This window comes from Leucopleurus acutus, assembly GCF_964270905.1.
Source record: "Leucopleurus acutus genome assembly, chromosome: 2".
Taxonomy (NCBI): domain Eukaryota; kingdom Metazoa; phylum Chordata; class Mammalia; order Artiodactyla; family Delphinidae; genus Leucopleurus; species Leucopleurus acutus.
The window spans coordinates 83,575,780-83,593,642 of NC_139143.1; the positions used below are offsets into that span (position 1 = coordinate 83,575,780).

Genomic DNA, 17,863 nt, shown 5'->3' on the forward strand with positions numbered 1-17,863 from the left:
TCAGAGACAGAAAGTAGAATAGAGGTTACCAGGGGCTACGAGCAGAAGGAATAGGGAGTTATTGCCTAAAGGATACCGAACTTCTGTTAAGGATGATGAAGAAGTCTGGAAATGAATAGTGGAGATGGTTGCAAAACATTGTGAATGTACTTAATGCCACTGAATGGTGCATCTAAAAATGGTTAAAATAGTAAATTCTATGTTATGTACATTTTACCACAATAAAAATAATAATAGTAAAGACATAACAATGCCTGACCTAGAGCCAAACTGGCACAGTAAGTGCCATGTTATAGTTCATAGAATTAAAAGGTCCTTAAAACCCTTGGGAAGTGGCAAACTAGAAATCAGCTTCCCCTCCAGCATGCATGGATCCAGTTCCTTAGACTTCAGGAAAAATAAGTTACCAAAAATGGTCCACAAGATGGAGCCAATGTTTGACTTGCTTTGAAATATACAGCCCAGCTCGCCTGGCTGAGATAGGATTGTTTGAGGATGTGGATGCAAGTGTGGGACTCACACTATAGCAGGCTCTGGATTCACAGCATGGATAGAGTATTTGTTATCCCAAATCACAAAAAATTCTTAGGCCGTACTCAGCCAGGAAGCACAAAGGATGCTGAGTCATGGTTCGGGTAACACACACACACACACATAAACACTCACACTGCACAACACACACATATATACAGACACTCTGATGTGTTCCGGGATGGAAAAACTTGGCCTCAAGTTAAGATTTGTTTCCAGTTGTTTGAGAGCCCTGGTGTTTAATAGACACCAATGCAGGTTTGATAAACTCAGGGAAGACCTCAGTCTGGGCAAAACCTCAGGTTTGCTGTGGTAGACGTGATGGAGGCCTGTGGCCCTGTGAAGCCATGAGGTCTCGCTAATATGACACCAACTGTCCTTCCTCCACTGGGCCCTCGCCATACCAGGCTGCTCAGTGCTTTCTCCTCCTTCAGCATCTTGGAGCCCAACCCTGCTGACGCAGGGTGCAGTGACCTGACTTGGGGTGAAAAGAGGAAGAGGAAGAGGAAGATAGATTCTCCCCACCTCAGGGGAAGTCTGTGGCCCTGAGCAGAGAAGTCAGTGCCCATCAGAAAAAGGCTGGGGTTACACCCTCCCTCCCACCTCCCCCTGCCACCCTGTGATTTGACAGTGAAAGAACATCACCGTACACCCTGCATTCATTCCTCTTTCAGCCTGAGCACCGCTGAGGAAGGCACTCCCAAACGCTCACTACAGGAAAGGGCCTGTACCTGTGCAAAAGACTTTGTCCCAGGGGTAGAAAGGAGCTGGTTCCACACAGAGGTAGGGAGTAAGACCTTCTCCCCCTTGCTGTGCAGACTTTGACACTTGGCGTAACTGCTCACAGAGGCTTGTGCGAAGTTACAGCACTTGAAACATTGCATTTTACTTGGTTGGTTCCACATTTGCCCATCATGACCATGAGATCCTAGAATTGGGCTCTCTTGGTATTGCCAATGTTTTGCAAGTGTTTGGTTCATATTCATGCACTGAGCAAGTCAGGGAGGAATAGTAGGTCTGAGGAAATTTAAGAGGCAGAGTCAGGATTTCCCAAGGAATCTCTTAACCCTTGTCCAAGAAGATGCTGGAGCCTGGGTGTGAGGAGATGTCATGGCTGTGTCTCACACAGCAAGTCACCAGGCCCATAAAAAATAAAAGTTCAATAAAAGGGACTCCCCCAATTTCTGTTGTCCCTGTACACGATTCTGACCTCTCTGCCCTACAGCTTTGACCTTATTACGCTCTAAGAGCCTTTGTTCCCCTCCTGACCTCAGGTTCTATTACAAGGAATCCTCATTTAGTTTGTCACTGAAGGACGTCTTTAATTTCCTCACTGCTTCCTAGTTCCTGGGTCTTTTCATTGGGTACCAAGGCAGAGGGAGAGGGTGCAGGACAGAACGAGGGCCAGGCAGTGGGATGGAGGAGAGCAGAGAGGTGTCTGGCACACAGCTCAGTGACTGAGCCGTTTGGGACAGAAATGGCAACCAGAGGTTGAGAGGTTAGGGAAAGGGAGCAATCAAAGGCGACCCTTGGGCCTCGGGTTTGGGCCCGAGTGGACTGTGGTGTTATTTCATCCCTGAGCTGAAGGATACAGGATGAGATGTTTATTCAGGGTGACACTAACAATTGCAACCTTAGACCTGTTAACCTTAAAGTTTATGAGGTTTTCAAATGTATAGAATGTTACAGTCACTGTAGAGGTAAGGAAACTTTCTAGGAACGTTAGGGTCAAATATACCCAGATTTTATTCCCAATTCTGCTGTTGTTTAAATGTGACCCTGGACAAGTTGTTTAACTTCTCTGAGCTTCTATTTCTTTATCTCTAAATGGAAGATACTTTTAGCACCTACCTCACAGTGAGTGAGGGCTGTGAAAAAAAATGAGATAAACGTGTCAAAAAGCACAGTGTCTAACACATAGAGAGTGTTTAGTATATGGTAGTTATCATTATCATCATCATCATCATCATCATTATTCTTGTTGTTGTTGATAAATCATCAGCAATTGGTCAGTAAATGGAATTCAGTTCTCATCTTCTCCCACCACGCCAGCTCTTCCTCCTGATTTCCAAAGTTCTGTTATTGACACCAAGTCTCAGTTACCAGTCCTGGAAATCCCAAAGATTTGGGGGGTTCCCTGTCCCTCGCATCCAGCCAACCCCCAAGCCCTAGGGAACCAGAGAGTCAGCCTCTAGGAGGGTTCACACATCTGCTACCTCCTCCTCAACACCAGGGCCAGTAGCCTCGCTCAGGTCCTTCTCGTGTCTTGCCAGGCAATGGCCATAACCCATCTCTCTCCCTCTTCTCTGCTTTCCCGTTGGCCTAAAGGCAGATAAGACTTCCAGTAGCTCAGGTCAGATCTCTCATCAAAACCTCCAATGAGATTCCATAAAATGAAAACAGGCTCATCACGTTCCAAGAAGAGAAAGGGGGCCAGTGTGGAGAGCATAGAGAGGAATGGGAAGGGCAGGACAGGAGAGCAGCATTGACAAGGCACTGATCACAGAGGACCTGGAGGCCAAGGTCAGGAGCTTGGGTTTTATTCCAAATACTATGGAGTATTTTAAAGAAGTCTAACCTCATCTATGCTTTTCTTTATTGTTTAATAATTGGCTTCCATGGGAAGGGGTGGGGACAAGAATGGAAGCATGAGGGCATTAGAAGGCTACCACAGTACAGCTTAAAGGAGATGCTTATGACCGAATGGGGCAGTGGAAAGTGGAGATGGAGAGACACAAGCAAATTCAGGAACTATTTAGGAAGTGGACTGGACAGGACTTGTGGGTGGATTGGGTTTGGAGGGGAGGGCATCTAGGGGGCGAGAACAGTGAAGGCTGGATCCTCTCCTTCCTCTGAATTCTAAATGGCAAGTGCCCTGGAGGGCTGGCAGTCTTCCTACTGGAGCAACTACCTTCCTACTTTTGCAGCAACTACCCCAAAGGTGATTGAAAGCCAAGTTCTGTCCTGACTACATTTTCTATTGTCTGGGAAGTTGTGGGTGGTAGGGAGAGAGAAACAAGTCACTCTGCCTGTGTAAGAGCAGCCTGTGTCAGTCCCGGGGAGGAAATCAGCTTGAACCCTCTAAAGGATGTTTACCTCCTATACAATAAGGCCAAGGTCCTCAGTGCTCCATCCAAGACTCAGCCTTTCTGGCCTTACCTAACCCTTTAGCCCCATTTCTTGCCGCTCCCTCACCTGTGCTCAGGCTACCTAGGAATATCTGTGCTTCTTAGAAGCCATCCCACTGTTTGAGCCTGGCTTGTGCTACACAGTACTTAGTCTGGAGTGTCCCTTGGCCTGGGAAATTTTGCCCGTCCTGCTGGACCCAACCCAGAATTCAATTCCTTCATGAACTCATTCTTTTCTGACCCTCTACATATCCCCAGTCCCCTGTCCAGTCAGAATCAGGAGTCCCATTATAGCACCTGTGATTGTTTGTGCATCTATCTGTCTCCTCTGCTAGACAGTGAGCCCTAAGACCTCTGTTCACCTCCCCCAACTTATATTTCTGTAATGCCCATCCCAGCCCTGCCCACCTCTTACACCAGCTTGCACTTAGGATGCTAAGCTGCTTGTTCTAACAGGACCAGAGCAGCATGGACCGGGTTGGGGTCCAGCAGCAGGCTGGCTGGAGCCCTGTGTGTTGATTGCTAGGCATCTATGCTTTGAGATGCCAGAAATCTCTGTGCCAGATACGCTCCCAGAGTCACCCAAAAGGACTCGCATCGTCCCCAAAGCACAGGGTGAGGTCTGTTCAGAGGCACAGAGTACCAGGAAAAGGCAGACTCGGTCAAAGACAGTAATCACGACAGTGGCTAAAAACAGGGAAAGGGAATTAGCCACAAGGGCAGCTCCACCCACATGAGCTGGCTGCAAGGTTGCAGGCAGAGGGCTGCAAGAGTGACCAGAGCCACCTAGCAGCTACCTGCGGTGAGTGTTCCTCAGCCCTGCCCAGAGACATCTTCCAAATCGGTGGGGAGCTGCCCCAGCTGACCACACAATTTGCAGCCCCAGGGGGCAAAAGTTATCCTAGCAAAGTTTAAAAAAGGAAACAACAAACAGAGTAAAATTGTTTAGGGTGTTTATTCAACCGCATTACTATTATTACATATTATTAGAGCTATGTAATTACCAAATAGCACAAATGCAGAAAGTCCTATCATATTAAGGAATAAAAATTATTCCCAATTTTGAAAAATTGAGAAAGGACAAAGGCAATTCATGAGAGAACTGTAAATGGCCAATAAATATGAAAATATGTTCAATCTCCTCAATAAACAAACAAAAACTGTTCTACCTGTCTTTCTGTAATCACCAGATCCTGGGCACTTGAGGTTGTGAGGAATGGACATATACATGGCGGTGATATGGCCAATTTAACCGTGTCTCCAAAACTTAAAAAGTCATTGAATTTAACAGAATAGTAACTATTTCTAGAAAAATGCCTGCAGTTAAATCAACAGAATTTGATTGTGTGTGTCATTCTTCAGAGGAGCAATAAAGTAGAACTTGCTTCAACGTCCAGTGATAGAGGAAAATTAACAAAAATACTGTGCATCCATGAAATGAATGAACTATTGCTCCACCATGTAAACCACTTTTAAAGATGGACACATTCTCATAATGCAATGTGAAAAAGCAGAATATATGGTATGCAGGTGTTGTCAAATTTGTATTCACATGTTTCTGTGAATTTTTCACATTTCCAACGTTTTCTAAAGTTTAGCAAATGTGCCTTACTTTAATTATAATAAAATCGCTTTATTTTTAAAAGAGAATAATTAGGCAGCGTGAAATTCTTAATAATTAAGGGTCCTGATGCTGATGGGCCCAGGGGAAGAAAGGGCTACGGCATCAGAGCTGGAAAAGTCATCCCCCTCGTTTTATCAATGAAGAAACAAGATATCACTGCTCCTCCCTGGTCACCCCGAGTCGGTGACTGCCTCCCCTGACCACTGCTGCACGGGGAAAGCTCCTTAACCAGAAGGAAAGAGAAAGGGGACTGTCCCCAGGTGAACAGCCTCCCCTAGGTTCTGCCATGAGCCCTGGGAGGAGGACCCGAGTCTGGCAACTCGCCCCACACCCTTGGCAGCTGCCCAGATTGACCTACTCCGCTGCAGCAAATTAAGGCTGTGGCGCTGGCCCTAACCTCAAAGTTGGCTTTTCCCGCCCCACTTGCAGTGCTGCTTCTCACTGCTCTCTACTGCCATTTTATCACTTTTGTCGTTGTTTACAAAATAAGTAACTTAATTCCATTGTATGCATGTGAACTACCTTTGACATCGAAATGCTCTACCATTGAAACCTTATTTCAAATAAACAAACAAAAGCTCAAAGTTATGGGGATACTTCCTTGGATCTTGTCTAGGCAGAGAAGGGATGCTGGGAGAGCCACCTCATTTTATTTTTTGGCTCTATTCTGAGCCTCCATCAGGACCCTTTCTACAAAAACCTGTCTCTTGGTGCCTTGGGAAACAGAACAAAGCAGGGAAGAAGCTTCTGTGGGCTTTGAACGTTCACCTTAGAAGACTGTTGCTGGCATCTCCCGCCCCGCGCTATCTCTGCTCCTCTGGCTTCCTCAGGTCTCCAGGGCTGCGGGGTGGGGGCAGGGGAGAGCCCTTTGGCGATCAACAATACAGTAGGATTTTCACTCTGTCATACTTGCACTCACCCCCTTAGGGAAGTTATAGTCCCTATTGTCTTTCTAGTTGTCAATATAACTTTAAATTGAATTAGAAAGATAAAGTAATAATAAATCTACAGTCATTTTAAACTCATGAAAAATTTTATGAGTTTTTACTGTTAAATGTACCCAAACTACATTTGGGAACAAACTGGGACTTCACAGCCTCTGCCATGTTTTCTGAATGGCCATCCTCATTAATTTCAAAACTACTTTCCTCTTGTAAAATGGTCCCCACATTTTCCTGAAAGGGGATTCCAGGGATAATGCCATTATTGTATCTCAATTCCATGTCACCATAGTAGATATTAACAGAAAATGACAGCTTTGGGGGATAATTTGTTTCCCTAACAACACACATACACACACACACACACACACACACACACACACACACACACATACACAGATGCTTATTCACACGTATTTACCCACGTGTTTCTCTAGCTCCAGACACCAAGCAACACCTAGAGTCCAAAAATAGCTGGCAAGATTATTTCGCATAATTCTAGAATAGGAGGAGAAATACTGAAACAACCTGGTTAATTTGGATGTCTAACCTAAGGGTGACCAGATGGCTGTATCGCCTTGATGAATTTCCTCAGGGTGTCTGTAGGGGAAGTGTGGGGCATGGGGGAAGAGCACAGTATTTGGATTCTGGTGCTCTTAGTTTTAAATGGGCAGGGCTACTTCCTCTGTGATGGAGATGTTAATAATAATCAGTTTCATGCCAACATAAAATTGTTAAAAATAAGATTAAGAGTTAAAGAAACTGGGGCTTCCCTGGTGGCGCAGTGGTTGAGAGTCCGCCTGCCGATGCAGGGGACACAGGTTCGTGCCCCGGTCCGGGAAGATCTCACATGCCACGGAGCAGCTGGGCCCGTGAGCCATGGCCTCTGAGCCTGCGCGTCCGGAGCCTGTGCTCCGCAAAGGGAGAGCCACAACAGTGAGAGGCCCACGTACCACCAAAAAAAAAAAAAAATGTTAAAGAAACTGTGGGTTAAACCTAGAACTGATAAAAATGATTATGTATAGGAAAGAGAAATGGGGCAAGGAAGGAAGCTGGACTTTGATGAATGTACCTTGTTTTATAGCTTTGACTTCAAAACAATGTAAATGTTTAATTCATGATTAAAAACAAAAGTATTAAACTTAAAAGTATCAAAACAGAGAAAACAAACTACAAGAAATGTGTCTAACCATATATGAGTTTGATGGGATAACTACACTGAGAAGAGAATTATTTCAAGTAACTTTAAAACACAATATTTTGACTCTACAACTCTATTCCGAGGATGAAAAGAATCTCAAAGAAACCTTACATAGCATTGAATGGTCTTATGATCAGTAGTAATATTGGCATTATCATTTAAATAATATTATAGCTATATTGTAGGATAAAACAAAAAAGACCAAAATTTTCATCATAAGAGGAGAAAGATACAAGTGTAAATATGAAAGTAGTATTATTCTAAAATGTTATTTTGAATATAAATATCATTATCCTTGATTTTTTTCTTGAAAGAAATATATTTCCTAGTGTTGCCCACTAAAAACGACCTAGCTACAATAAAACCTTAGTAGTATTTTTCATCCATACCACCCATTTTAAGGTCTCTAAATACCATTTCCCACTAAAAGAAAGTGAGACTTCTTGGAGAAATGTCTGAGGCTAGATCTGAGGCAGGTGACGCTCAAGATGAGCCTGGGACATCTTACTATACCAGAAAACAAGGAAGCTGTGGTAGACTACTGGGGTTGTGTCAAAATGACGCAAGAAGCTAAAAAATGGAACAATTTGAGAGTAAAAAAGAATAATCATTGCAATTGATCAAGGCACATCAAAAATAGAGACATCCATGGGTCCATAATGATACTTTAAAAAAAAAGTCATCTTTGGAAATCGCTAGGCCACCAACTTATTATTCTAAAAATTGACAAGAGAAAGACTTTAGCATTCATTCTGTCTTTCTTACCTAAACTGTATTTCAGGTTACCATGTAGTTGTTGAGGAAAGTTCTTCTTGATAAACAATTTTAGTTAATAAATGAAGAATGAATGATAGAATTAGAAAAATCACCATTTATTGACCCGTAAAGAAATGATGGGTCTAGGAATAATCATCAATATGTGCTTATAGCATTAGGTGAAAGGTTTATAGAGAAGTTTAAAAGGAATGAATGGATGGTGCTAACATCCTACAGATTACCCGAACCTACAGATCAATCTCAATATCACTAAAGTAGAACATCTAGACCGTGTGCGCCTCTTGTACTGTGCAATAAGAAGTACATAACATCACATTTATGTATGCTTGCCATAAATGAATGAATGAATAAATAAATAAGAAAACAAACTTTAATTTAAGCTTCTGATCTAATTGTCAATTTACAAGAAATATTGGAAATATAGGGACATCACAAAAAAAGTTAAATGACACCAGAAAAAAGCAATCAGTTGAAATCAAAACATGAGAAATTCTTCAAGATAAATAATCTGTTTCTTCTAAAAGTTAATGATGTGAAAGAGTAGGGGAACTATTATAGACAAGAAGAAATTTAAGAGACCTATCAACCAAACATGTGGACCTTGTTTTGCAACCTGATTCAAAAAATCAACTTTAAAATCCACGTTTTTTTAGATAATTGTGGAAATGTGAATGTGAGCTAGGTGTTGCATGATATTAAAATTTTGTTAATTCTGTCACAAATAGTAATGACATTGAAGTTGTATAAGAAAAGAAAATGGAGCTTCCCTGGTGGCGCAGTGGTTGAGAGTCCGCCTGCCGATGCAGGGGACACGGGTTCATGCCCCGGTCCGGGAAGATCCCACATGCCGTGGAGCGGCTAGGCCCGTGGGCCATTGCCGCTGAGCCTGCGCGTCTGGAGCCTGTGCTCCGCAACGGGAGAGACTACAAAAATGAGAGGCCCGCGTACCGCAAAAAAAAAAAAAAAGAAAAAAGAAAATGTCCTTATGTCTTCGAGATACATACTCCAGTATTTATGGGTAGGAAAAAATGTGATGTCTTAGCTTTGCCTAAAATAATTCAGGAAAAGAAGTTTCTGCAGGGGCAGGGGGCAGTGGAGGGGAGTAGATGAAACAATATTGACAAAATATTTTTTAAAAATCTGAGTGCTGGGTAATTAGGGGCTTATTATCCTATTCTAACTCATTTTATGCAGATTTGAAATTTTCCATAATAAAAACAAAACAAAATAATGAATTTATTAGGTTAACATGTGAATGTTCTTTGTAAAGTGTGAAGTTCTATGTGCATGAGGAACATTATTGCTGAGGCAAATAGAAAGCTGATGGCTGGTCCTGAGCTGATCCCTGAGGGCCAAAGAGCAGCCGTAAGACTCAGCACAGGAGCCAACATTGGTAAGGATGCCAAGAAGCAGGCCCTCTACACCATGGTGGGAGAATAGCTTAGTGCCAAATGCAGCAATTCCCCTTCCACAGGTTCATCTAAGATTTATCCCATGGTTACATCACATAGTGTATCTTCCCTGCCTAAATGACAAACTCAACCCCATCACTTTCTATCTCATTACCTTGTTTTATTGTCGCCATATTGATTATCACTATTTGTGAGTATCTTATTTGTGGTCTGTTTGTTTATTTTAAATCTTTCACTCCCCTCTTCAGTGATTATCATGGGGGGCAGGAACTTACCCCCATTCTGAATCCTCAGCACCTAGTACATTGCTAGGCAGAGTTAGGATGCTTAATATTTGTTGAATGAATAAATTGTGTGCATTACAGCATATTTAATTATAGGAACAAACTGGAGGTAAGATAATGCCCAGCAATAAGGAGTTGGTTATATAAATGGGGGACTATCCACAAAATGAAAAATTATTCTGGTATAAAAAGTATGCTATGGATGAGTGTTCATTCTCATGAAAAAAATGCTGTAATATATTATTGGGTGAAAAGTTCACATGGAAAAATAGCATTCACAGTCTGAATACATTTTGTTAAAAGAAAAAAAGCTTGCATAGATAATGATCTGGGGAAATACACAACCAGATGTAGAAATGATTATCTGTGGATGATAGAATTATAAGTTATTTTGTTTATTTATACTTGTTTTTTTACAATGAAAAGAATTATTAAATAATAAGAAAAAAGTTACATTACTGAAAATTTAATACAAATATTATCTAACAAATTAAAATTTTCAAATGAAATAAACTATCTTGTGAGGTAGTGAGTTAACACACTATTTCTAATATGTTTAAGCATTAACCAGGTTACTGTAGAGGGACTTTTTTCTGCACTGAATGAGTGATTCTATTACACGGTCTCTAATAATCTTTTCAAATGTTAAAAATATTGTGAATTTTGGGCTATTAACCCTTAAGTTTAAAGAAAAACATACTTTTAACTAGCCAGGTAATACAGTAATAAGTTCTACTTTATTATTGATAGTGATTTAGTTACGGAATGGATATAATGGATATAATGTCAAAAATGAGCCCAGGCTCTGTATGTTTCTGGCCTGGGTGGAGTTCAGGGTTAATGTGCTGCTTTATATTAAGAATGAAGCACACTTTGATGTAATTTTCTGATTAATACAAAGCACAAAGCAAGGAGTAAATTATAGAGCTCATCGTGTCAACAATCAATCAACAGTTGTTTTTGAGCAACTTCTATATACAAATCATAGCGCTAAGCAGGCAGGGAAACACCAAGACATGTAAGATACAACCTCTGTCCTCAAGAAGCCTAGAATCTAGTAATTGTAGAAGAAATCTGCCTTGCTTAGTAATGGAATGAGAATCAACAATTGGTCCTTGAGGTTTGGCTCCCCTTTGAGTTTCTCTTGAAACAAGTACTACCCGTCCCTCCACAACAGTCCCCAGAGCAAACCTGGCCCTAAGAAGAGCAGAAATTCTTTACCTTGATTTCTTTTAACACAGCTGAGACAAGCTGGAACTTTCAAAAAACCAACTACCGGTTCTGGCAATATTTCTTATAACCATCTCAAATGTTAGGTAAAATAGTATAAATATTATTTTAACATGTATCTATGCTTGCAAGCAAGTAGAAAAAAAATCCTCAAGTCTCATAATTCAAGGGAGAAATTAAAACCAACCAGAATAGGAAACCCATAGGTGGATATGGAAGCTGCCTAAGGGCAAAGAGATTCATTTTCTAGGAGTTTAAGATCTAAGGTCATGAAAAGAAAGAGACATTGCTGGGAGAAAAAAAAAAAAAAAAGGACATCCTCAGTAAAAAAAAGGTTGACGAGATAAAAGGATACCACAGACACAGGGAAGCTTGTCCACCTTAGCCTGGGATTACAGTTATAATTTATAACCACAGGCCAGTGCCTCATGTTGGTTTGCCGTTCTTCCAAAATATACTACACATGTGGTCTGAGAATCTCTAATTTAAGTAATTAAAATAAAAATTGGTCCCAGGCAGGTGACCTGGATTGTTTGACAGAAACCAACCCAAAATTAATCTGGAAGGACTTGTCTTCAAAAAGTTACAAAAGATGCTCACAAATAAAGTCCCACTGAAGATGAACTCATGGTGGATTGTTTTCTTGTGTGTTTTGTAATTTTGAATTATGAGTCCACCTTCAGTGAAAGTTAATATACTCTGTAAACAGTAGAATGATACTGCCAAAAAATTTCAAATTAAAGAAATATCTGGTAACTGTTATAAAAATAAATGTTTTGGGACTTCCCTGCTGGTTCAGTGGTTAAGAATGCACCTGCCAATGCAGAGGATGCAGGTTCGAACCCTGGTCTGGGAAGATCTCACATGCCACGGAGCAACTAAGCCCGCAAACCACAACTACTGAGCCTGTGTGCCACAACTACTGAAGCCTGCACACCTAGATCCCGTGCTCCGCAACAAGAGAAGCCACTGCAATGAGAAGCCTGTGCACTGCAACGAAGAGTAGCCCCCACTTACTGCAACTAGAGAAAGCCCGTGCACAGCAACGGGCGCCCAATGCAGCCAAAAATTAAAAAAAAATAATTATAAAAATAATTATAAAATAAATGTTTCAATTTATTTAAAACAATAAATAATCAATTTAAAATGTAAGAAAACATGTAGACACCATGAAAAAGAACTAAAAGAACTATAAGAAATTACATATATAGTTAATGACATTTAAAAATCAATGAATGGAAGAAAAGGGAGCCCTCCTACACTGTTGGTGGGAATGTAAATTGGTGCAGCCATTATGGAAAACAGTATGGGAGTTCCTTAAAAAAATAAAAATAGAGTTGCCATATGATCCAGCAATCCCACTCCTGGGCATATCCAGAGAAAACTCTAATTCAAAAAGATGCATGCATCTCAATATTCATAGCAGCACTATTTACAATAGCCAAGACATGGAAGCAACTTAAAAGTCCACTGACAGATGAATAGATAAAGAACATGTGATATATATACACATACACACACACACACACACAATGGAATATTACTCAGCCATAAAAAAATGAAATAATGCCATCTGCAGCAACATGGATGGACCTAGAGATTATCATACTAAATGAAGTAAGTCAGACAGAGAAATACCACATGATATCACTTACATGTGGAATCTAAAATATGATACAAATGAACTTATTCCCAATCAGAAACAGACTCACAGAAACAGACTCATAGAAAAAAAATTTATGTTTACCAAAGGGGAAAGGGGGTGGGGAGGGATAAATTAGGATTTGGAGCATTTGGGGATTAGCAGATACAAACTACTATATATAAATTAGGTAAACAAAAAGGTGCTACTGGATAGCACAGGGAACTGAATTCAGTATATGTGTATGTGTATATATTTAACTGAATTACTTTGCTGTACACCAAAAACTAACACAACATTCTAAATCAAATATACTTCGATTTGAAAAAATAAAAAATAATTTTTCAAAATTAGTGATTATATTTGGCTAAGAATAAAAGATAAAAAGAAGAGATGGTAACTTAACAAGTTACAAGTTTCTCACCTAAAATTAGTTTTGTTTCTCACATAAAATTCTGCAGTGTGGCCACCCAGCCCTGGCATTGCGGTTCCACAGCCATCTGGGACTGATTCATCTTCTACCTTTCTGTTTACAACTCATAGGGGATGACACTTGTTATTTTGGTTCAATATGTAGTTCCAGCCATCAATACACAATCTAAACAGGGAGAAGAAGGAAGGGATAAAGTAGGAAAGGGGCAAAGGGTGTGGATCTATCCTTTAAAAAAGAATCCTGAAAATACTTCCACTGTTCCTATTGCCCAGAACTGAGTCACATGGCCATGCATAGCTGCAATAGAGGCTGGGGTATTTATTCTGGACAATCATGAAACTGAACCTGAATCTAAAATATGATACAATTAATTAGGAGTTTAATTAATGTGGAAGGAAGGGAGAATAGATATTGGAGTAAATTAACAGGTGGCAAATGATATATTAAAAAGAGCTGAAAAGAGAAATCATGAATGGGAAGATATGTTGAAATAATTTCAATACAGTGTTTTCTGGAATAGAGAATATAAATGTCCTACATGTTTCTAATAAGACTTCCATAAAAGAAAGAATGAGTGAGGGAAAATATTGGAAGAGTTGTTGCCCTAACATTTTCAAGAACTAATGAAAGTCATGAATCCTCAGAAACACGAATCTCAAGGGAAAGTCATAAAACGTGCCAGAGAAATGAAAGAGGTTACCTCCAAAATATAAAAATTTGGCCGACAGCACCCTTCTCAAGAATTAGTGTCAAAAAACAGTGGGAAAATATCTTGCAAGTAAACCAAGACAATATTTGCCAAGCTGGAATTCTATATCCAGATAAAATATCATTTAAGGATGAGGAACAAATTAAAATATTTTAGATAAAGATGGATTTTGACAATCATAGATAGTAGCTAAATGAACTAGCAAAGTAGTTACTTCAGGAAGGAGGAAATGGAATCCAGAAAGAAGGAATGACCTGACATAGCAATTGGGAGGGGTGGTGGTGAAAATGGAGATAAAAATAAACAAGCATTGACAGTATAAAATACTAGAAGTGAGGATGGCTAACTTGAGGGTGTTAAGATGAAGCTATAATATTGGCCAACAATAAAATGTAAGGCAGGAAGAGAACAATTAGGGTTACTGTGCTCTAGAGTGTGTCAGTGTAAAGAGCTGTCTAGCAGATATGATATCGAATTCTGACCCCACTACAGCTAGTTGTTCCCATGTTATCCCTTGTAGGCTTGGATTAAGATTTCCAACTCTAGCCCACTTTGGCCCCAATGACAGGTATCTTTCCTGAATCCTTTACTTCCAAACTCCCTGCCCATTTTTTTTGTTGAGGATTAAAAGACAATAGTGGTCGGGATAAAAAGAAAAGGGCAAAAGGGAGACCAACCTGGGGCGGAAGAAGCCACACAGCTTGGTGACCAGTCAGATACCAAAGCAAGGAAAAGGGAAGATTCAGAGATTTCACTACAGTTTTCAATGTGGATGGTGACAGAGACCGCACCTTGTGAAACAGAAAAATGTGAAGGAAAAAAAAGAACCTCATTTGAGAGGTAGTTATGTTTAGTATGAGATGTGACTGAGATATCCAAATGCAACTATTCCATAAGAATCAGAGGCTTGCAATCTATAATTTGCAGGAAATATCATAGCTGGAGATAGCGATTTGGGAAACATTCATGTAAGGGAATCACCCAGATTGTGTCTTTCTGTCTGAAATCCTAACCAAGAACCTAGCACATATTAGTCCCTCAATAAGATTGTGAAGAAAGAGTGAATGAATGAGATTTCTCTATAGAACGTTGGATGGTTACGGGCTGAAACTTAGGTATGATACACAGATTTAGAGGTGGAGTTAGGAGAGAGAACAGAAGAGAGGAAATTATTAAAAAGCCCAAAGCACAGAAACACTGAGGGGAAGTGCAGTGTCACAAAGGGAGAGGCAGAAGCTGATCAACGGTGGACAGTGGTGCACAGAGAGCTAAGATCCTGGGAACTGAGGAAAGACCATTGGAAGCAGAGCTTGAGTGATGACTTGGCAACCCTGGAGTGAGGTCATCTAGCATAATGGTTGGTTGGTGGGACAAGCATTATTCAGCTGGATTAAGAAAGATTTAATAAAAGATAAAACAATGAATGGCACTTTCAAAACTGGGATAAGACACTAAGAAAAGAAAAGATAGATGGACATGATATTTGGAGATAAAGTTAATGCCCTCATTTTGTAAGCAAAGATAACTTTAGTATGATTGAAAACAAGGGAGAGAGACCTAATGAGCCCCCAAATATGGTTCACTAGGCCTCCAGGATAAAGTTCCAGGAGCTTTGGGTAGTTGCAAAAGGCCCTGCCTTATCTATTCCCTGATCAGCTGTATAATCTCACTTGCCCTGGCTTCCTTGAGCTCCAGTCATGCAAAATTGGGCTACAAAACGTGTACTCACCTTGCCAGCCTTTGCATTTAAGGCTGTTTTTTTTTTAAGTACATCTTTATTGGAGTATAATTGCTTCACAGTGCTGCGTTAGTTTCTGTTGCACAACAAAGTGACTCAGCCATATGTTTATATATATCCCCATATCCCCTCTCTCTTGAGTCTCCCTCCCACCCTCTATTCCACCCTCTAGGTCGTCGCAAAGCACTGAGTTGATCTCCCTGTGCTATGCTGCTGCTTCCTACTAGCTATCTATTTTACATTTGGTAGTGTATATATGTCAAGGCTACTCTCACTTCGTCCCAGCTTCCCCCTCCCCGCCCTGTGTCCTCAAGTCCATTCTCTATGTCTACCTCTTTATTCCTGCCCTGCCACTAGGCTCATCCGTAGCATTTTTTGTTTTTTAGATTTCATATATATGTGTTAGAATACAGTATTTGTTTTTCTGTTTCTGTCTTATTTCACTCTGTATGACGTACTCTAGGTCCATCCACCTCACTACAAATAACTCAATTTTGTTTCTTTTTATGGCTGAGTAATATTCCATTGTATACATGTGCCACATCTTCTTTATCCATTCATCTGTCGATGGACATTTAGGTTGCTTCCATGTCCTGGCTACTGTAAATAGTGCTGCAATGAACATTGGGGTACATGTCTCGTTTTTGAATTATGGTTTTTTCAGGGTATATGCCCAGTAGTGGGATTGCTGGGTCATATGGTAGCTCTGTTTTTAGTTTTTTAAGGAACCTCCATACTGTTCTTCATAGTGGCTGTATCAATAAGTGGTGCTGAGTTTGGTTGCATTTTCACCCGTACATAGGCGCGGACCGGCGTGTCCTTGGGATTAGAGAGCGGGACGTTTGGCTTGTGAGCGGGAACGGCTTAGTCGTACACGGAGAAAGAACGATTTAAAAATGTGTGATATTGAGAAGGGCAAGAAGATTTTTGTTCAGAAGTGTGCCCAGTGCCATACTGTGGAAAAGGGAGGCAAGCACAAGACTGGGCCAAATCTCCATGGTCTGTTTGGGCGAAAGACAGGTCAGGCTGTCGGATTCTCTTACACAGATGCCAACAAGAACAAAGGCATCACCTGGGGAGAGGAGACACTGATGGAGTATTTGGAGAATCCCAAGAAGTACATCCCTGGAACAAAAATGATCTTCGCTGGCATTAAGAAGAAGTCAGAAAGGGCAGACTTGATAGCTTATCTCAAAAAAGCTACTAATGAGTAATAGTTGGCCACTGCCTTATTTATTATGAAACAGCTGTCTCATGACTTTTTATGTGTACCATATTTAAATTGATCTCATACACTAGAATTCAGGTCATGAATAGCTGATGTAATATTTCTGTCCTGATTTAAATAAGATTGGCTTGTGGCTAAATGAATATGGTCAGCTTTTTGAATTTTGATAGTAATTCTGGTTCAGCAAGTACTGTCAGTGTTTTCCCCTTCTAAAGAGATGATTAAACTTGAATAAGGAATGTTAAACTTTTCAGGGATATGGTGAATGCTTTCTCAAACCCTATAGGAGATTGGTTTTATATTTAGATTTCTATAACTGGTTATATTAATATATTTAAATATTGAGAAGCTCCCTTCACTGTCTCATAGACCAGCAAGATTCACCTGTGTTTCAAGTTGTGTTCATTCACCTGTTAAGGCAAGGGCTGAAGATACACTGACAATGTCCACTTTATCTTTTTGGTCTTAAATATGCCAATTTAATTAAAATTCTCCATCTAAAATATTGCGTTTTACTTAATGAAGGGCATTTTAGTGTGGTTTATGTATAGCATCAGATAAAGAATATTTAGTACTTCTCACATTTTAGAGATAATCTTTAAGATCAGATGTTTTTAAAATTCACTGTGACATGATAGGTTGGGAAACTTGCTTGTGAATTCTTTACAAAGTCAGACTAAGTTATAATTCAGGATTGTCTTTGAAACAGGTATTCAGAAACACACCTGTAGAACTACTGTAGGTGTGTGATGGGTAATGATGCCTTTGCCAACTCAGAAGGGTTAAGGTAGAGGAGCTCTGTCATTAGCACAGATTTGTAAATTATCTGATCATAAGGCTTGAGAATTAAAAACAAAGTCACAGATTAAAAAAATAATAAGTGGTGCTGGGAAAACTGGGCAGCTATATGTAAAAGAATGAAATTAGAACACTCCCTAACACCATACGCAAAAGTAAATTCCAAATGGATTAAAGACCTAAATGT

The 17,863-nt window shown here is 40.3% G+C and overlaps 1 protein-coding gene across 1 annotated transcript; it reads left to right on the forward strand.

Moving 5' to 3' along the window:
- The first annotated feature begins 16,441 nt into the window (after nucleotides 1-16,441).
- Nucleotides 16,442-17,619, forward strand: LOC309957630 (cytochrome c-like). The gene has a single exon (XM_082832938.1). It carries the CDS (start codon nucleotides 16,547-16,549, stop codon nucleotides 16,862-16,864), a length of 318 nt encoding a protein of 105 aa, XP_082689064.1. The 5' UTR covers nucleotides 16,442-16,546; the 3' UTR covers nucleotides 16,865-17,619.
- The last annotated feature ends 244 nt before the right edge of the window (nucleotides 17,620-17,863 follow it).

Coding starts and splice junctions, on each gene's coding strand:
- LOC309957630 (XM_082832938.1), top strand. CDS start 16,547: ATGTGTGATATTGAGAAGGGCAAGAAGATTTTTGTTCAGAAGTGTGCC.